The sequence below is a fragment of the Rhineura floridana genome, chromosome 11 (assembly GCF_030035675.1).
Source record: "Rhineura floridana isolate rRhiFlo1 chromosome 11, rRhiFlo1.hap2, whole genome shotgun sequence".
In the NCBI taxonomy this organism is placed as follows: Eukaryota; Metazoa; Chordata; class Lepidosauria; order Squamata; family Rhineuridae; genus Rhineura; species Rhineura floridana.
The window spans coordinates 29762398-29783780 of record NC_084490.1 but is presented as its reverse complement, the minus strand read 5'-3'; the positions used below and the strand labels follow the sequence as shown (position 1 = coordinate 29783780).

Genomic DNA, 21383 nt, shown 5'->3' with positions numbered 1-21383 from the left:
GAACTACAACTCCCATCAGCCCAATCTAGTGGCCATGCTGGCTGGGGCTGATGGGAGTTGTAGTTCAAAAAAGTAACTTTTCCAAGCTCTGGTTCAAACATATAAAACCGATTCTGGCCCACTTGCATTGGTTGCCTGTATGTTTCTGAGCTCGATTCAAGGTGCAGGTTTTAACCTATAAAGCCTTATACAGCTTGGGACTATAATACCTGATGGAATGCCTCTCCCGACATGAACCCACCCATACACTACACTCAACATCAAAGGTGCTCCTCCGGATGCCTGCTTGGAGTGAAGTTCAGAGGCCGGCAACAAGGGAGAGGGCCTTCTCAGTGGTGGCCCCCAAATTATGGAATGATCTCCCTGACAAGGTACGCCTGGCACCAACACTGTCATCGTTTTAGCGCCAGGTCAAGATTTTCTTCTTCTCCCAGGCATATTAGCATGTGTTTTTAAATTGTTTTTGAAATGTGTTTTTAAATTTGTATATTTGTTTTTAATGTTTTTAATTGTTGTAAACCACCCAGAGAGCTTCGGCTATGGGGCGGTATACAAGTGTAATAAATAAGTAAATAAATAAATATTTAAACAAAAATAGATGGGATGGTTTCAGTTATCTCTCAGAACTGTTAGATACTGTGGTTCTCTAATGAAAGGAAAGAAACTTTTTAATTGTGGAAGAGGGAGAGACAGGGGTTGCCACTGTTATATGTATTATAAATTGTGCATTTTTCTGGATCTGAATCCACAGTTATCAGGATATTGTTTGTCTACTTTGTGAAAGCAGAATTGTATCAAAGCCACATTAACTCAATTCTGCCTCCATTCTTAAAAATGTGTTTGTTTTATGTTCTTCAGAGGAAGGCAACGGTAAACCACCTCTGAATACCACTTACCATGAAAACCCTATTCATAATGTAGCTGTAAATCAGAAACAACTTGAAGGCAGTCAATTTCCATTTTCCATTTTCTGTTCTTATTTAAAATTGGGATAGTGACACATGCTATTCTGGGAAATAGCAGAAAAGGAGAGAGCATACAGTCATTTTATGTGATTCAATAAAGTCTTGAAATATACCTGGAACAGAAAGGAGTGCATAAATGGAGACAGAGAATAACTGGAAATAAGATCAGATGGAAATGACATAAAAACTACAGCAAAATGGAGAGTGGCAGAAAAACTGGTGGACTGTACATCTGACAAAGATTAGTTATACTCTGAGTAGACCCACTGAAATTAATGGGCATGTTTCTTGAATCCATTTATCTCCATAGGTCTAACTGGAATATGTCCAATCTTGAAAAATAATCAAATTTTTCTATTATCTGTCTATGAAATTGTTATAAACTGCCCATAAATTTTTCTCATAAATTTTATGAGAAACAAGAATTTTCTCACCAAGGATCTGCAATAAACATAGCACTGGGTTATTCATGGAAGTATATAGTGTTGGAAAATGAGAAGAACTGGAAATATACTGCCAATGATGAGGTCACCTTGTTGATAATACTCATGTGGGATCCGGAGGGGATCACTCAAGTTGCAAATAATAGTGAATGCCTTGCCATAAGTTAGAGGAAGAAACACTAACTATACGATCAGCAGCTACAGCAGCAATATCAGCATTGTAACCATAAGGCTGAATTGTTTTCTGCTGAAACAAAACCCAGTCTTCCAATTTAATTTATTAGTATAGAATGTCAGCCCATTTAGACCAACCAGTCACATCATCTTCTGACTTTGTTATTTAGTGGTGGTACTTTTTGGCATGTGAAACTCCCAGCAGCACTGCTGGCCCAGTCCATCACCCTGAGCTCTGAAAAACACAAATACATTTTATATCTATTTTTATCTCAGTTGCTTATTCTTGGAGTGGTCACTGAAAATCCATGTTGTCTTTGGAAGAAAAGAGGATCTCATAATTTTAGATAATTACAGGGTTCAGAATTGGCTCCCCAATGCACTCTGCTGACAGGGAACAGAACATTTTATGGGCACTGAAACAAAGAACTACCATCACACCAAGCTAATTTTGTGCATGAGACCCATGTCTGACCACTTAAAATTTTGGACAAATGAAGACACATGCTTTCAGCCATTTTATTTCCACAAATCAGATAACATATTAAATATAAGAGCAGTGAAAAACAATGTACAATTTTATTACTTATTTCTCTTTTTCAAGTATCCCTTACAGTTTAGCTCAGGTCTCAGTAAAATTATATAACATTTGGGGGCAAAGATGCAACCCAGTAACCCAGCACTAGAGGCCAAGATGGAGAAGATCTCCACAGACACCATGTATTTTCCTTTGGTGCTCAGATAGGTTGGAACAAAAGACAGCCAAACACTGCAAAAGACCAACATGCTGAAAGTGATGAATTTGGCTTCATTAAAAGCACTGGGCAAGCTCCTAGCAAAGAAAGCCACAACAAAGCTGACTACAGCCAGAAATCCCATGTAAACAAGAACAGAATAAAACATAGCAACAGACCCTTCATTACATTCAACCACAATTTCTTCAGCCAATGAGTCCATGTCCAAATCTGGGAATGGAGGAGCAGTACAAAGCCACACAATACAAATAAAAACTTGAATGAGGGAACAGGAGAGAACAATAGACATTTCCAGTCTTTTCCCCACCCAGTTCCTGATCCTGGATCCTGGTTGTGGGGCCATGAATGCCAAAACCACAGTGATGGTTTTTGCCAACACAGAAGAAACAGCCACAGAGAAGATGATGCCAAAAGCGGTTTGCCGTAGGAGGCAGGTCACTGCCTGAGGCTGACCAATGAATAGCAAGGAGCAGAGGAAGCAGAGCAGGAGGGCAATGAGCAGAGTAAAGGTGAGGCCACGATTGTTGGCTTTGACAATTGGAGTGTTCTGATATCTAATGAATGTCCACAGCACCAAAGCTGAGATCACAGAAAATGAAAATGCCATAACCACTAAACTGATGCTCAAAGCTTCACCATAAGCTAGAAAGTTTAAAGCCTTGGGAAGGCATCCGCTTTGCCTTCCATTTGGATACTGATCTTCTGGGCATTTAATACAATTGTCCATTTCTGGAAAAGAAAAGAGAAAGGGATGGTGACCCCTTAGTCAATGAAGATACTCCTTTGAGGCCTGTCTGAACTCTTTGTATTACTGAAAAAGCAAGGTTCACAATGCCACAGAAAGAGTGTTACACATGTACAGTTATATAAATGTATATCGTAGATAGTTAAGTTCAATTCATAGAGATTGGGAAAGTGACAGCATGTGTGATGTCACTCTCCAATTCTCCACCTCTAAATGAATAAAGGGTCCAATGAAATAGTTCATTATAGTCTGTGGTGTTAAGTTTAATAAATACCTGTCCTTACATACAAAATTTACATTCTGAACTTTATCATATAAATGCAAACAAACTTAACTATGTCACTAGAAATGAGGAGGAAATTATTACAACACTCATTTGAATATGACAGTGTGGTAGATACCTGCCTTTTGGATTAGAAACCTTCCCTTCTGGACATGGGTCACAGTCATAGCAACAGAATGGCTCCCCCTCCTTCTTTTTTCTAACATAACCTGGTTGACACAGGATATTACACATGGAAGAAGGTGGCATCTATTCATAAATGCATGGAAGGAAAGGTTAGTACATCTTAAGGATGGGCATCGGGTCTGCACTTTCCAAATTACAAGGTGAATAGGGGTGAGTCATGTGAAGTTTTCAGATGCCCAAGTCAAAGTTGTCTTCAGTTAGATCATGAACTCCCTAATATATCAAGTTACTCTGTGAACTCAGCTGCCAAAAATTGCCTAGTTTTTAAAGCAATTGTAATTGTTTTTTGTTTTTATTTTTAAAATTGAAACTAAACTGACTAGTGGAACAAACTCAACTTGAGTTTGGAAAGGATGAAGAAATGAGATGGAGATATCTTCTTTTTCATGAACAAGTTCAGTTTCAATCACTATGAATTATTTTCCAGGGTACTCCAGAAACAGTGATATGAGGAAGGAATATTGAAAAACATTTGGTTTTCACATGGATATATTTCATGTTTGTTTTTACTACCACCATTGCCTCTTTGCAAGTCAATGGATCTCTCTCTCTCTCTCTCTCTCTCTCTCTCTGTGAGAAGATGCTATTTTCCCAAAAATCCATGAGAAGTCAACCTTTGGGGCAACAGGGTTCTCACTGGAGGGTGACATTTTCCCTTTTACAACAAGGGCAAAACAAAATATTGCTTCATTATATACCAATAGTTCACAATATTTCCTATGCATGGTGTTGACTGCTGGTGCTCTGCACTCCATAGAGAGTCACCCTATATTGTAAAAGGGATGTACAGAGAGAAAACCTTCTGTTGGAACAGCTTGAGGGATGTTGTTCATATGTTTTAACACTAGAAGTATTACATATGTATGCCTGAACCTTCCAAGCATGTGAGAAACTATATCCAAATATAGTGGTAAATCACATTAAATACCTGTATGACTGGACATAAATCAAACAATTAAAATAAATCCCACATTGATACTAGAATACCCCTCACTGATTTTTGTACCTAAAACCAAAAGTCATAATGTACCTGCTTAAACACACTGTGCCATGTGATCATCTCCTCATTAATGATGATCTCTCTGCCTGCCCATGGATCCATCTTTCCTACTTTCACCCTTAAGAAAGATCTATTTGGGAAAGTAACCCAGTTTATAATATCAAAACCACTTTCTAATTCTCCTTTCTCATTCAAAGACACTTGGTCCCCAGCACTGTTGTTAAAAGAGATTCTCCTCAAGAAAGGATGAAGCTACAAAGAGGTAAAATCAGTTTTTAAAAATTGATGGACGAAACAATAAAGTTGCATTTACTTCATCACTCGAGTTTTTTGTTTATTATTTGGATCAAATAAAATATCTATAGTGTACCTTTCCATCCATCAGGTTCTACTAGGCAACTTAACAACCATATAAAACAATAATTGCAATTAAGGGTATGCACCAACCGGAAGATTCAGTTCAGAGCCTGACTCTGTGCTTTGCAATATAGCCTGATTATCTCTGTCCAAACAATAAATCTATTAAAAGCCAAAAATCAGTTCTTTGAATTGGGCCCTAAAACCATCTCAGTGTCAAATTGTCTAAGGGCGCATGATGCTAAAGTCAAGCAGGCATATTTGGTGCCTGGATGAAACAGTACCTTGACAACCCTTTAAGCTTATGTGAGTTCCATGACTGTAGAAAGACAAGAGGATATAAATGGGCTAAATAAGTAAGTAAACAAGAATACATGGCTATGTGCTCTTCTGTTCTTGAGATAGATTCCTTTGCCTCTTCTTTGGAAAGTCAAGGTCAGGAGGTAACCAAATTGTCATGTGTAGCTGCTAGTATTTTATTTATTTATTTAACTGTTTACGTGACAAAATTAATTTGATTGTAATAAGACCTTTAAGCAGTTTACAAAAAGAGTAGAAGGGTGTTTCCCCCCTTCTTTAGCATTCTATTATTTATTTATTTATTTATTGCATTTATATACCACCCCATAGCCGAAGCTCTCTGGGCAGTTTACAGCAATTAAAAACATTAAAAACAAATATACAAATTTAAAAACACATTTTTTAAAAAAACAATTTAAAAACAATTTAAAAATTTTAAAACAATTTTAAAACACATGCTAAAATGCATGGGAGAAGGGGAAAGTCTTGAATTGGCACTGAAAAGAAATTCTATAACAAATAAGAATGCCCAAAGAATTCTATAACAAATGGTCAGGAATTCACAGCCAAGTTCTCTCTCTACTTTACTTTAGATTTATGCAAAAAGTATTAACTGGTTTTACTGTTGGCCCGTTTATAGGGGACCCATGATTAGTTGTTACTACGCAAGCACAAAACTAACCCATGTCTAAGAGAATTTTGGGCAAAGGATTTTTTTTCCTTTGAGATGGAAAGAGGGAGATTACAGGGTTTAACCCAGACATACAAAGTTAACATGTATTTTAACATGCAATTTTATTGTGTAATTTGTATTTTAACTGCTCATTTTTATTTTATTTGAATTTTGTAGGCCAACTTGCTCTCTAGCTTCTGACATTTGTTAATTTATATATATATTATATATATATATATATATATACACACACACACAAACTGCTTAAAGTTTTTTCACCAGTGATGCAATATGCAGATTCTATTAAAAAAATAAATTAATAACTACTTCCGACTTACAAACAGTAGATTGCCAGCATTGAGCATTATGTCTGCATCAGATCCAATTGGCAACATGGAGCAGGAGAATATATTTTAGGATATTGTGATAAAAAAAAGAAGAGGATCCACTCAATCTTCAGCTGTAGGGTACTAACAAATTCAGAAATGCAGGGTCCCTTCATGATAGCCACAGCCAAGCCCCCTCACATCCACCCCCCTTCTAAGATTATACAACCTTCTAACATACAGAATAATTTGGCCAGGCTTGAATACTGCTTTCTCCTTCTCCATTACTGTCACCACTTGACTGTCCTTTCTCACTGTAAAATATATTGCTTGGATTACTGAATTCAGCGTCTACACATTTGTCTCCTGCTGCTACCCAACTGTCTCTTCTGCAGTTACAGAATTCTCATTTTCCACAACTTGTCTTGGCTTTCTGAAGTAGAAACTAATAAAGGCTTACTTGCAATTGACACTCACTGGGGTCGGCATATCTGACTCAGAAAGCCCCACAGCAATAAATAAAAACACAAACCTTTTAAAAACTACTGATTACATAGGCTTCCCTCCCCTTTCTCTGGGGCCTTTTTTGCTCCTGGGTTAAGACAAATCCTGATTTTGATAAATGAAGGAATCCACTCTCTCTAAGAAGACCAGGCACTCATTTTGCATGGGAATTTGTAATCTTTTGAACTTTACCACCTTCTAGAAGATAGGCAACGATTTTTTAGCCCCTTCTCTTATCTGTCTATGTCACCCCCTCCTTCCACACATATCTAATATGTTAGAAAAAGAGAGTTTTTAGCCCATTCAGACAGTTTTTCATCATCATCATCATCATCATCATCATGTAGTAAGTTAAGGAACCCTTTGCTGAGTTTCCTTTCTTGGCTGCCATACTAACATTCAGAGCAACTGCATTTGGGCAGCCAAATCACCATCACACATGCGTGCACGCACACACACACACATGCACACACACACACATGCACGCGGATCCCCTCACAAGCATACTTTTCTCTCTTTTCCTCCTCCTCTCCTACTCCTGTACGTGGGCTGGAACAAAACCACACATCTTCCCTTTCCCAGCTTTTTGCTGAGATCACCTTCTCCCACAATAAGACATGTCCTTAACAGCCAATCTTCTCAGTGCTTGACTCACCTCCTTTCACTGTCATTGGCTCCATTCAGAAGCAAAGGACAAAGAAACAGATTAGAAGCTTGTACAATGCTGAAGACATAGAGACCCTGCTGGCACCTGGCTCCCAAAAACATAAGGTGTCTAAGATGCCACAACACCCTGATTTTCAGAACTAGGAAACATCTGGATTTGTGGAGCATTCCAACTGCTTGAAAAGAAGTGGAATGCATGGATTCCTGTGCTATAAATATCTTCTTAGAAACAGAGTTAAGAAATTAAAGCTGGTTATATAGTGCTGGGGTCACATACCGTATTTGAACATAACAGTATTATACATTTTATTCTCAAGATGCTTTGGTTAATGAGTTAGTACCTGCCACGGTTGTGGGTTTCGAAGTGCTATGACTGCTGTGTGCTTCAGATTCAATGAATACATGGTATGTAAAGCATGGGCTATGACATAGACAGCATTGTATATACTGTAGCTTTGGGAAATCATGCTCATTTCAAAAAATGGTCCAGGAAGGCTCTCCAGCATTTCCTTCCCAGTGCAAGTTTCATCACTCTCTACAGGCACATGGGAATCTGAAACTAAACAGTCAAAAGCCTGCTGCCAGAAATCCCTGATAAAGCTGTCTCCATTTTGTGAATAAGGATTTAAGGACTGAAGGATATTTTGAAATCCCTCTATTTCATTGGTGTGAACAGCAAAAGACAAGGCTCCCTGAAAGACTTCTATACTCCAATTCCTGTGAAACTGAAGTGCTGGGAACTCCCATTCAGCTGACATGATCCACACTCTGCTTAGAGATGTCTCTGCCATATATACTGTTTGTACTAAGTACAGAAAGAACACCAAACGAAGTACAGATGCAGTTTCTGCATACACAATTACTGCTTTTGCTTTACTGTTGTTAACAAGGCCACCCCTGTCCCTTGTCCTATGGTATCCATCAAGCAATTTAGAGAAGTCTGTCACGGATGGCATTCTGTCAGTGAAAGCCAAACAGATGCCATTCTGGGAAAGCTTTGGAATCAAGGTCTCCACAAAATTCTCTCCTTTATCATCATCTGATGTGATGATCCCAACCCACGTCCACTGGAAATGCAGAAGTAATTGGACAATACCAACGTACTGATTCTCTTCATTAGGGACCACTCGGTACATGAAGCAGAACTCGGTTTTAGTACTCCGAGAAGGACTAAATAAGAAATAGGAAACCTACAAGAAAGAAAAAATGTACTGCTGAAACTAGAGCAGAGGTTATATGTACGTTCGGAGAGGGTATGGTGAAGAAATATTTATTTTGTCCTCCTCTCATCCCTTTCTTTCATTTCATCTAGGATTTGGAACTTGTATGTCCTCAGTACTTCACACTGTTCCAAAATATGATGGCTACTAATATCAGATTCTCCATCTTGCATTGCTGAAGATATGATTCCCCACTTGTGTCACTCACTTCATTTTGGGACTGAATCTCTGGATGGTGAAAATTATTGCCAAAGATCTACGGAGTGGAATGGAAACAAACATTGGATAACCAAGTCTGAATCATATCTCAAGCAGGCCTCAGTGTATTTCTCATGGGCAGGAATGTCTCTGCCAGGATTCTGGGATTTGAGAAGCAGAAATACTGACAAGACTTTTATTGAGCTATGACAATGCACCCACTGAAGAAGACACAGGATTTTTTACTCCTTATGACTAGCAGCAATGGGGAGACTGTTTGTATGTTTGTTTGTTTGTTTGTTTGTTTGTTTGTTTGTTTGTTTGTTTGTTGACAAGGTAGATTAGAACTGTGTAAAAATACATTATTTAAAATCAATTAAGATGGCTAGTCTCCCTGTACTGAGATAGGACTTGGGAACAGTTCATACTCCTTAAACAATGCAAATTTGCTTCTGCAGGTGTTTCTCCCATGCATCTCAATCCTAGCAACTCTAGGCAGGACTACAAATGTCTGGAATCCTGGGGAACCATCACTAGTAAGTATAGACAATATCAATATAGAGAGCAATGGTCTGAATCAGTATAAAGGATCTCCCTAACTAAATGTTAGTGCACAAAAGTTGGGTGAGAGAAAATGAAGAAACAGAAGGCAGAAAATATGGGGTGTCAGTGGAGACTTCACCCCATTTCTTTCTGTATTGACACATTTAGGAACTTTGGGAGCCCAGTTTGCCTTTTTGTCTTTTTATGAGATAAGGGATTTCTTTCTCTGAAGATGTTCCTCCTTTGAAGCTGTTATTGGCCATTTTCTTTAAGTCAAGTGAAGCAGGATTCCTGGTTCATGAACAGTTCTGATTTTATTTTAAAATTTATTTGATTTTAATTTTATTTTCTATTTATTCCCGTGTGAGGTTTAGATGACACTATTCCAATTTTAAACATTTACCCTCTATTTTTCCATTGGACAATTCTGAATCCTATACATTGAAGACTGGATTCATCTTCCTCAAATTTCACCCTGAGCCCATGAGAATCTGTTCATTGGATCTCTGCTTGGATTGGTAGCTAGAATTCCCCTCTCCTTAATCTTTAGGTTGAATGGTTATATAGCAAGGAATTTAGTAAGCCTTTAACATGTTTGGACTGGTGGAAATTTTAGGAGGATGCAAGTCAGGGATTCATAATATATGTGGTTTATTGGTAAATTATTATTGTGTAAATTATTGCTATCTTTATATGCCTAATGTATTGTCTTATACTTCAGATTTTTTTTTTCCTTTTAGTCATTGCTGGGTATGATTATTTTCATCAGTTACCTGCTTTGATTTAAACAAATCTTTCTAATTTATTTCAATCTGATTCTAATCCTTTTCAGGTTAGCACTACAGAATCATTCAAGCAAGCCCAATGGAGCTAAATTGAGGAATCTATTTTCAACTTGTGTTTTTCTCTTATAATTTTGCAGGATATGCTAGAATGAATATATCCCCCACGCATTTTCCATTTTCAAACCCCGCATGCCTCACATACATACCTGAGGAATCTTGTAAATGCTTAAAATGGTGGCCATGGAAAGGGAGGTTTCAGAGTTAAGTCCCCCAATGGCAGCAATCAGATTCTTCTGTGTGTCACACTTGTAGTTGGGGACAGTCCTTTTCATATGAAAGAGAATGTTCAAGGTAGTCTGATAAGTCATCTTTTCATTGAAGTAGCTATCATAGATGTGGAATCCCAACGTAACATTTGGTAAAATTCTAGGATTATCATTAATCTCTTTCACTGCAAACACCAAAGCCAGAACATGCTGGTAATATTTTGTCACTACACTGTAATCAAACCATGGGTCACATTACATGAATATTCTAAATATCATGAACTACTTTCTAAGTACACATTGTTCTTACACAGATACCTAGGTTGTTTTTTTAAAATGGTTCACTGTACATCATCAAAGCTACATAGTATGGTATACACCTTTAGAGTCAATGCTCACACTGGTTTGAAATAATAAGTTTAGACATAAAATAATGAATTTAGACAAACATAGATGAATTACTGTGAGATACTGTGGTTCTCTATTGAAAAGAAGTAGACTTTTTAATGATGGAATAGGGAGAGACAGAGGTTGCCACTATTCATAATTAAAAACTGTCCATTTGGATCTCTATTCACAAAAAAACAGGATAGTGTTTGTTTACCTTTTGAGAAGGCAGAATTATGTCAAAGTAACGTTAAATGAGTTCTTCTTCCGGTTAAAAATATGCTTGGTTTATGTTCATATTTTATGTTCATTTAAAATTGGGAATACACATAACATAGTGAAAGGACTCATGAAAGAAGAGTGTGTGGAAAATACCAGAAATGGAGAGAACACACAATAATTTTATGTAATTCAAAAATGTCTTGAAATATACCTTTAACAAAAAAAAACAGAAAAAGAAGAATACATAACAAGAGACACAGAATAACTGACAATGAGGTTAGACAGAGTGACAGAGAAATTGGTGGACTATAGATCTGACAAAAGATTGATCATACTCCCAGTATACTCACTGAAACAAATGGACTTGTGTTTCTTAAATCCATTGATTTCAATTGATCTAATCTGAATATGACTAATCTTGACTAATATAAACCAGTCCTTCTTATTATCTACCTTTTATGGGACACAAGAAGATTCTTACACTGGATTTGCAATAAACATAGCACTGGGGTGTTGTTGGAAGTCTATAGTGTCAAAAAAGGAGAAGAACTGAGAAAAGGTACTGCCAATGATGAGGTCACCTTGATGATAATACTCATGTGGGATCTGGAGGGGATCAATCATGTTGCAAGTAATAGGGAATGCCTTGCAATCAGTCAGGGGAAGAAACACCATCCATACTATCTGTAACCACAGCAGCAATATCAGCATTGCAACAGTAAGGATGATCTGCTGGAACAAAACCCACTGTTCCAATCTAATTCATTAGTATACAATGTCAGCCCATTTAGAGCAACCAGTCACATAATCTTCTTATTCTGCAGGTCAATGATGTTACTTTATGGCATGTAAAACTCCCAACAGCACTACTTGTCCAGTCTGTCTCCCCAAACTCTGAAAAACACAGGGATGTTTTATGTGTGTTTTCATCTTGATTGCTTATTGTGAGAGTGGTCACTGTAAATCTGTGTTGTCTTGGGCAAAAAAGATCACATAATTCTAGATAATTACAGGGTTTAGCAATAGCTCCCCAAGGCACTCTGCTCACAGGGAATAGAACAGCTGAAGAAAACATATTTATTAAGTGTAATCTCACATCTTTTTTTCTAAGTGAGCCAGGAGTAACACCTGAGTTTATTGTGAGCAAGAAAAGACACCCAGAGGAATTAGGATTAGGGATGAATCCATGGAGCAGGGATGGGAACCTTGCAATTCTCCAGATGTTGTTAGACTCCAGTTCCAGTTATCCCTAACCAATATGGCCAGTGGTCAAGGATGATGGGAGGCCCACAGCTTCCCCATTATTGCCATGGAAGAATGTATGAGAAGAAACAGCAGTACTAATCATGTCTTCCTTTTGCTTCCATACCCAGACAGATGGCCATGTACTGTGCTCTACACTGGGCAGCTTGTAATATAAACTCAGAAAATTATTCTGGCAGTGTGAATTACACAAGGGATTTCATATGTCCAGACTTATAATTTATGAATTATATCATCCTTCTGCATTATATTACAATGTGATGGCTTCTGTGAAGATGCAGCATAGCTCCCATCCGTCCAGTATTCTTAGTCACCGCTGTCACCATGGGTGTATTAGGCTACAAGCTGTTGATTAGGTCACATACTAGCAATTGTATGTAGATTAATTATAAATACATATACACAAACAGCTCCTTTCCTGCTGCATACAGCTATTGTATACACTTATAAGTTCCCTGTCAACAGACAAGAGTACTATGTCAACATGATATTTTAGCAAGCACAGATCACAATCTGAGTCACAGCTGGAACTGGGAGGATAATCTTTCATTCTATAATGCTCATCATTCTGCAGCCTTCATGGGTGCCTGTACTTCCTGAGACACCTATAAAGTATTTGGCTGTGCTTCTTTGTACATTGAGGAAGGCAGGGAGTCTGCCTTTCATATTCCTGGCAGCTGTTCCTGGTTATTTTATTTTTAGTGAAGGGTTTTTGTTGCTGATGATGTCTTTTTTACTTTTAAAGAGATTAATGCAGGATTTTTAAAGAAAATATAAAAGGAAGAACTTCTCTTTAATTGAGCCCCATCTCAGGTATATGGTAGCCATCTTCCCTGGCTTCTCATGCTTCAATTAAAGGTTGGGCAGATGTGTTGAGACAGCATCTCCCATTGGGCTTTTTCAGATAAGGAAGGAGAGGCAGCCAATGATGTTGCAAGGCATTGAAGAAATGATTAGAGAAAACCACACACACAACATTTAGCCATCTCATAATGATCATATAAGCTCAACCCCTCACCCACCAAAATGAGAAAGAAATTCTAAAAAGTCTTTTGCAGAGGAAGAAAGCTTTCAGAAAAACAGAGTACAGGTTTTTGATCATCCAAAGAGCAAAATGACAAGAGTTTTCTCAATTATTTTCATGCCTAAAGTAACAGAACAGGATTTAATATCTTTGGAAGCATCTATAACAGAAGAGATAGAAGATACCGTAAAGAATCTGAGAAATAACAAAGCTCCAGCCCTTAATGAGCTGACTAGATATACGCCACACTGGCTGTAGATATTGAAAGACATTTACAGATAAAATAGTACCACATTATACAAGAATGATAAATGAATCACTGTGTTTAAAGCAGTCACCGACATCAGTCAGAAGCATCAATAGCAGTAATATTAAAACTAGACAAGGATTCAGCAACACCACAGACAAACATCATTACTAAACCAAGATGCAAAGATGTAGACATTTATAATAGCAAAATTATGAAATAATGTAATCTCCATGTATGTCAAACAGGACTGAACAGGATTTATAAAAAAAGGAAATTACAATATAATGTCAAAAAATTAATTGCATAAAATTTAGCCACAAGCTGCAACAAGCAATATTTCTCTTTCTGAACAGAGAAAAGGCTTTTTACAGAATGGATATTTCTAGCTAGGGTTTTATAAGAAATGAATCTGGGAGGTATGTTTAATACCTGGTTAGATTTATTCTACTTCAAACCTAAGGTATTTGTAAATAATTAGTTATTCACATACATAGAACTGGAGTGAGATACTCATAAAAATGTCCATTATGTCCTCTGCTAGTCGCACTTTTTTTGAACCATTAGCTCATCTTAGAACAATAAGCAGATATCAGGCATTAGGTATGTGTTTAAAACAGTGCTTTCAATCAGTGATATAAGAGTTTAAATCAGTGATATAGCATTGATTTAACATAGCCTGAAATTATTGAAAATATAGAGTGAAGCCTCAGGGTACAATATCAACACAACCAAGTCAGAGAGGGATTGATTTGACAAAAGAACATACAGAGGACTATTTAAATCACATAGGCATGCAATGGAAGAGTAACACTGTTTGCATCCTAATCTTCAAAAAAATAAAAAAACAACTATAAAAGAATAATGACAGAGGTTGAGAATGACTTAAGAAAATGAGGAAAATATCAGCTGTCTTGCCTGGGGAAAATTTCAGCAGTCTCTATGGTTGCCCTCCCAAACGTTTATACTTCGCATACCTCCATTGGAAATTGAAACTCTAAACTTCAATAGTTATGGGGGGGGGTTGTTTGGTTGAACAAAGCAAACAGAACCTTTAAAATTTATATCAAAAAATGACCTACAGAGGACTGGAAATAGCAAATGTCGTAAGATATTACAAAGCTATAAAATTGGTAACTGAGTGATTTTGGAATAGTGGAAATATTTAATTAAAGGCTGAACCAGAATTATATAAGAGACTATGGAAATTACTCTGGTTTAAACCTAAGAAAATCACAGATGATCCGGCATATCTTATATCAAAAAAAGGCAATATTTAAACTTTGGCACAACTGTTCACAAAAACTGGCTCCAGGTTTATCTCCTTTAATGTCAGCACTAACTAAACAACTTACCAGAATTCAAATACAACAATCAATTCTTTATTATGGGAAGATTTGCTTTTCTTTGGGATCTAGATTAAAAAAGGATATATATAATCTTTTGTACACGCAACAATAGTGCTGAATTTATCATGACAATTTTTTCATTATTTCCCCAATACGAATTTCCACATTGTGGAGCAATTGTTAATGTATGGTGTACCATGTCAAAATACCCCATTTGAGAAACTTCTACTACAAATGGGAAGGGATATCAATTTCAAAAATATACCTAATTTTATCTAAATTAAAGAGGGAACTATTGCAACCAGCTTATAGAAGAAAATGGGGAAAGGATTTAATGAAACATAATTTAATAATGCAACAAATGGAATGGAACTGGTTGTTTGAAATTATACCATCAGCTTTAAAGGAGCGGGATTTAAAGGATTTGAAGGAAAATTATTTATATGTGGTTCCTCACTTCACAGAAATAAAGTAAAATATAACACAACAAATATATATTTTGCTAGATATGTGAGAAGAGTAAGCAGATTACATGCATGTTATTTGGACTTGTATTAGAATAAAAAAATTGGACAGCAGTATGTAATACAGGGTATACATTATCTCAGAGCTTGGAAGTAACTCGTTATTTTTAACGAGTTACTTGTAATTAGTTACAATTTTAAATAACAAGTGGGTAATTCCATTACATTTGGCAAGTAACGGAACAACTAGTAATTTCCCTACTTTTCAGCTGCAACTTTAACGTTTCCACGTTAGGTTGGACGTTACTTGGGGGCGGGAACAAGGGGAAGTCAGCTCCTGGCTGTGATTGGTTAACACAAGACATGTGCCTCACACTGATTGGACCTCTGCGCAGACTGTCTCTTCCCTTGTGATCTGTGTTAGGAGGCACGAGGGAAGAGGTGAATGGGCAGGGCCTGCTAGCATCTGAGAGGACAAAATGGACGCCAGAGGAAAAAGCTAGGGCAAGGACAACGAAGGAGAAGGCAGCAGCAGAATGGCGAAGAGCTGTGGAGGTGAGTGACGATGATTTGTGTGTGTGTGTGTGTGTGTGTGCGACCCCCGTGGCCCCTTCTGCCCCTCCCACTGCCTCTCCTTGCTTTGCTGCCACCCCCTCCATCAATCACAAGGCACTTCTGAAACTTCGGCCTACTTCTCTTCCTTCCCCCCCTTTTTGAACTCTCCCTCTTGTTCCTATGCATACCTGTGTGCTGTATTTATCCAGACAGAGCACTCCTGCCTTTTAAAATGCTGGCTAGCTTTTTATTGTATATTTATTTGAACTTCATCTTTCTTTTTATTTGTATTTTTGTCCTGTTTAATCACAAGACTGAATTGTATGTGGGACAAAAACTGTCTCAGTAATAATAATAATAATAATAAAAGTAAAAAATCATTAGCGTATAATAAATGGCTTAAGGCTGATTTTTTTGTTCTTGGCAGAGATGAGGTGAGAAGTAGGGTCCTTGCAGCTCCTCCTCTCAGTCCCCCAGCTCTCAAACTCATGTTCTGTGAGAAAGAGAGAGATTCCCAGTCCCAGAGAGAGATAGACTGTTGACAATCTCTGCTAATATCTATACAAATGTACATAACATGCATCACCTGAACTCACACGATCTAGAGTTACCTTAGATCTTGCAAGATTTGCAAATGAGAAGCAATAGGGTTTTATATTAGTTCTGATTGTCTATTGGGCTATCATAGGTTATATGTTTTTTTCATTTTCTATGGCAAAAACTCCAACTTCAGTGGAATTTATGTGATGTGTTCTAATCATTTGAATTTGGCTAATGAATGCTTTATTCTTTCATCAGAACTTTAGCAGTAGTACTAAAATATTAATAAAAAAGAAAAGGAAAAGAAAAAATACTTTACGTACATCATTCAGCTGTATTGCTAATTATAGATATAGATATAAAAGATAAACGGCATTTTGTCAAAAGTATTTTTGTCTACATTTTATACCTCATCCTTGGTTTTCCAAGCTTGGCATGGAATGCTTCTCATACAGAATTAATTTGAAATGCTGCATATTTATTATCATAATCATCATATTCAAAATAAAAAATATATGTACCGCCTTCAAGTTGATTCCAACTTATGGTGACCCTATGAATAGGGTTTTCATGAGGCTGAGAGGCAGTGACTGGCCCAAGGTCACCCAGTGAGCTTCATGGCTATGTGGGGATTTGAACCCCAGTCTCATTTTGTTCTCACAACAACCCTGTGAGATAGTAGGTTAGACTGGCCCAGGCAGGGTTATTCAGTGAGCAAAAATGATGCAAATAGGATCTCTTTTAATTGTGCTATCAACCTGCTTACTTCCACTCTGACTGGGGCATCTTGCAGCATGGGGAAGAGATGGGGGCACATCACAGCTGAAGTTCACCCATATAGGAGCATTATCTCTTGTTTATTACAGAGACGCCTGTTGCAGGTTTTGCTACTGAGAGCAGCAGTCAGTTAGTGTGGCCACTTGAGTCACAGCTTGTTGATCCTGAGGAGGCAAAACTAGAAAGTGAGGTTCAGAAAGGAGGCCCTGTGCATGAGGAGGAGGAGGGCATGAAGCAGTGCCAGTTGCCCACAGCCACATCTGCAGAACAGCAAGTACCATGGTTTGGCTTTGAGAAAGCTTGTACATTTGTGAGCCAGAGTGGGGAAAATGTTGTTGTACGATGCAATTACTGCCTTCCAAGGATCAAAAATCTGAGATCAGCTGTTTCCTCCTCATCCAATGTGAAGAAACATTTTGAGGTAAGCCTTTGTCATGCTGGTCCTCAAAGAGTGTCCATTGTCTATTTATGTTTAAATTGTGAAGTTCCTCTTCCATTTTTTCTTGGATTCATGCTTTGTTCTTCTTCCTCAGAGGGCACACCCTGAGAAGCTAAGAGCAATTGAAGAAGCAATAAAGGCAAGGAGACGTGGCCTTCCTGAACCAATGCATGACACCCCTCCTCCCAAAATGCTGAAGCAGCAGCAGACAACCCTTGAGAGGTGGGGATCTGGCAGGGAGCCTGTCACCCAGAGCAATCTCGACAGGAGAATCATTGATTTCATTGTAGAGGAGACATTACCACTTCAGACTGTGGACAAACCATCATTCATTAATCTGGTTCGCACTGGACTCCCCAAAGATCTCACCATCATATGTGCCAAGACTCTGAGAGACAGAATTGAGAAGAGAGCATGCCACATGAGAGAAACTCTTGCAAACCGAATGGGTGCTGTGGCATATATAGCAACCACTGCAGATTGTTGGACCAATGGCAAGAAGAGTTCCTTTGGGGTAACAGCCCACTGGATCAACCCAACTACCCTGAAACGTGAGGTCGGGGCCTTGGCTTGTAAGCATCTGAAGGGGCGCCATACATACGATGTCCTTTCAAAAGCACTGCATGATGTACATGTGCAGTACAGGATCCACAACAAAGTTATGTGCACTACTACAGACAATGGCTCCAACTTTGTGAAAGCATTCAGAGTTTTCATGGCCAAAGAACCAGTGGAAGCTGCAGGCACCAGTGACGATGATGGTGATAACCAGGAGGAGGAGGAGGCTGAGGTGGAGTTTGTGCCTATCTGTGAGATCCTGGACACAGGACCTGAGGCAGAGGAAGAAGCTGCAGACTCAGGAGAGGATTTTGTTTTACCACCACACCAGAGATGTGCTAGCCACACCCTCAACCTTGTGGCAACACAAGACATAGAGGCCATGCTTTCTGACTCCTCCAAAAGTAGTCTTCTTGGTCCTTTCAAGAAACAGTTTCGTTCCTTGATGGGAAAGTGCAGCAAGTTGTGGTCCAAGCAGAACCAATCAGCCCAGATTGCTGAGTATATCCGTGCGCAATGTGGTGTGTATCTGAAGGTACCGAATAAGACCAGGTGGAATTCCACCTTTGATGCATTGAAGCAACTACATGAGCTCCTGTCAACTGTGCCACTAAAAATGCATGCCATAATGGACCGCTGCTCCTTGTCCAGGATCACAGCTGCTGAGATTGAAGTGGTATAGGAATACACAGAGATTATGGAGCCACTAGCCCAGTCCCTAGATATCCTGCAACGGGAGAACGGCATGTTCATGGGGTATTTGCTACCAACGCTCTGCAATCTGGACCGCAAGTTAGAAGGACTGGAAAACAAACCTGAGAGGTACACATACTGTTTTCAGCTGCTGAGAGGTGTGCGCGAAGCCCTAAGAAAGTGGTTTGCAGCTATCTGGGAGGACAAGAGGCTTCTTCTGGCAGCCTCCCTACACCCTCGCTTCAAACTAGATTGGCTGGAATCGTGTCAGGCCGCCACCCATACCAACAAGTAAGAACATTAGGGAAGCCCTTTGGGTGGATTACTCCAAGGGAAATGTTGTCTCAAGGGAGGCATCAGAGGGCTAAGGTGGTAGGCAGGGGCTGGGCCTTTTCTTCCTGGGGCTCCTCATCACAACCTTGGGTTGCTGCAGGTAATCCTTAAGGGTCTGCTGTGCTGCCCCATGAGTGTGGTGACTTGGTCACCTTCCTACCTTCCATGTCATCATCCACAGGCTCAGGCTGGACCCTAAACCAGGGGACATGACAAACATCAGGAAATGAAGAGCAGATGATGGTTTCCTAACATATATGTGTTAACATATCCTCTCTCTTTCTTAGATACACAATGGAAGCCTTGTTGAAAGCTGAAATAAAGATGGGTGTACTTAATGAGGACAGTGATCAGTCTTCAGATAAAGACCAGGAAGGAGATGACTTAGAAGATGACTTCTTTAACTTTCTGCCCCAGGGCAAGAAGTCAGCAGTGGACACTGCTGAGGAGGAACTGGTGAGGTACCTGAGGTCTCCCAGCAGGGAAGTGTCATCACTCCATGGCTTTCCACGTGTGCTGCGGTGTTTTTTGCAGCACAACACAGGCATGCCTTCAAGCGCCGCAGTAGAACGCCTGTTCAGTACTGGTGGCAACGTAATGACTGTAAAAAGACATTCCTTGTCTGACATGCTCTTTGAGCATCTTGTTCTTTTGAGACATAACAGAAACATATTATAAAAGCATTTCAAGTGTAAAATTTGATTTCAAGAGTTGGGGTATCTTCATTGCTGGGGGGATGTGAGATTCTGTTATGCCATTATGTTAATCTTATGGATAATTTTTTTTATTCTACTACCCCCTGTGTGTGTGTGTTTATTTTTAATATTGTTTTAGGCTTCTTAGATGTGCAGCAGCCAAGGCCAGCACCTTGTAGTTTTTAAAAAAGTAACTGAAATGTAATTGTAGTGATTACTTTTGAGAAAAAGTGAAGTAATCAGTTACTTTCAGAGCAATTATAATTGTAACGTTAATTACTACTTTTTGGGCCAAGTAATTGTAACTGTAATTTATTACTTTTAAAAGTAATCTTCCAAGCTCTGCATTATCTAGAAACTCATAAACAATTGTTCTTTGTAAGCTACAATCAGAAGTTAGAAGTGTTGATCTTCAATTAGTGACAAGCCTTCTGATCATTGACTAACTATGTATAGCTCAACAAGAAAAAAAATAAAAACTCTCCAACTATTACAGATTGACTGAGAAAAAATGGGAGACAGTGTTACTGACATGGTTGACACATAAAAGGAAAGTGGTTAATGAAATTAATCAAGATAGATTTGCTGAGTGAGGGGCATTGTTCAATACTGGAATGAAAAAGTGATACATAACATTTCTCCATATGATTCTTCCTCATTAATATTGTATACTATTATTATGTTAACTTATAATCATTTCTTCTCTTTTCTTTTTCACTCTTTCCCTCATTCTTTTTCTTCCTTTCTTTTTGAAAGTACAAGAATTAAAAAAAAATAAAAAGACAGAAATCAGGGTACAGATTTTTGAACTAATTCACCCCTAGCAATACATCAGCCCATACTCTTCTTAATACTTGTCTTGAGCTATCTGCCAATTCAAATGTAAAGAATGTGTGTGTGTGTGTGGGGGGGAGTTGGACATCTAAATTTTGATATTATATTTAAATCAATATTAAAGATGCCCTGGGGGAATATCAAATATTCTAGCTGAATTATTATCTAATTCTGGTCCAGCTTCAAATAGATAGTTAAAATTCTATTTACTTTTATTCATTTCTGTTAAAAAGTATTAAATTTTACACAAAGAACCAATCATACATTTGTTCACTCAAGGTTACAGCTACATAATACCATCTTCACAGTATGCAGACTAATATAACAGTCCACAGCAATATATAAGGGGTGACATATATTGAAGAATATTGAAGGGGAAATTATATATTATAATTTATTAAACACATTCCCCACTGTTTCTGCAGATAGTTCAGATTTGCTTACATAATCTTAGGTAGTCTGCCATCTGCCACCAGAGCTGTTTCACCTTGCCAGCAGTGCTGTATTATATACCTTTAGGCCATTTTCTGAACAGCAGAACAAAGAACTGGAGTCACACGTGAGACCCATGACTTACCACTTTCAGGCAGATGAAGACACTTGTCTTTGGCCAT

General features: G+C 38.3%; 1 protein-coding gene across 1 annotated transcript; it reads right to left on the bottom strand.

The window, feature by feature from the left end:
* Positions 1-2164: 2164 nt before the first annotated feature.
* Positions 2165-21339, bottom strand: LOC133367690 (vomeronasal type-2 receptor 26-like). The gene is made up of 7 exons (XM_061591787.1): positions 21283-21339; positions 14888-14946; positions 10330-10621; positions 7719-8567; positions 4582-4803; positions 3488-3614; positions 2165-3066 (listed from the first exon to the last, which is right to left on the bottom strand). The coding sequence occupies exons 1-7, from the start codon at positions 21337-21339 to the stop codon at positions 2165-2167; spliced, it is 2508 nt and encodes an 835-aa protein (XP_061447771.1).
* Between the last annotated feature and the right edge of the window lie 44 nt (positions 21340-21383).

What these genes read in the sequence shown, in the direction of transcription:
- LOC133367690 (XM_061591787.1), bottom strand. Translation starts at nt 21,339, where the DNA reads ATGGGTCTCACGTGTGACTCCAGTTCTTTGTTCTGCTGTTCAGAAAAT. An exon ending in ATTGTTGTATTTGAATTCTG is followed by an intron (nt 10,622 to 14,887) that starts GTAAGTTGTTTA and finishes GTTTGATTACAG; the next exon opens with TGTAGTGACAAAATATTACC. An exon ending in GGCACAGTGTGTTTAAGCAG is followed by an intron (nt 3,615 to 4,581) that starts GTACATTATGAC and finishes ATTTATGAATAG; the next exon opens with ATGCCACCTTCTTCCATGTG.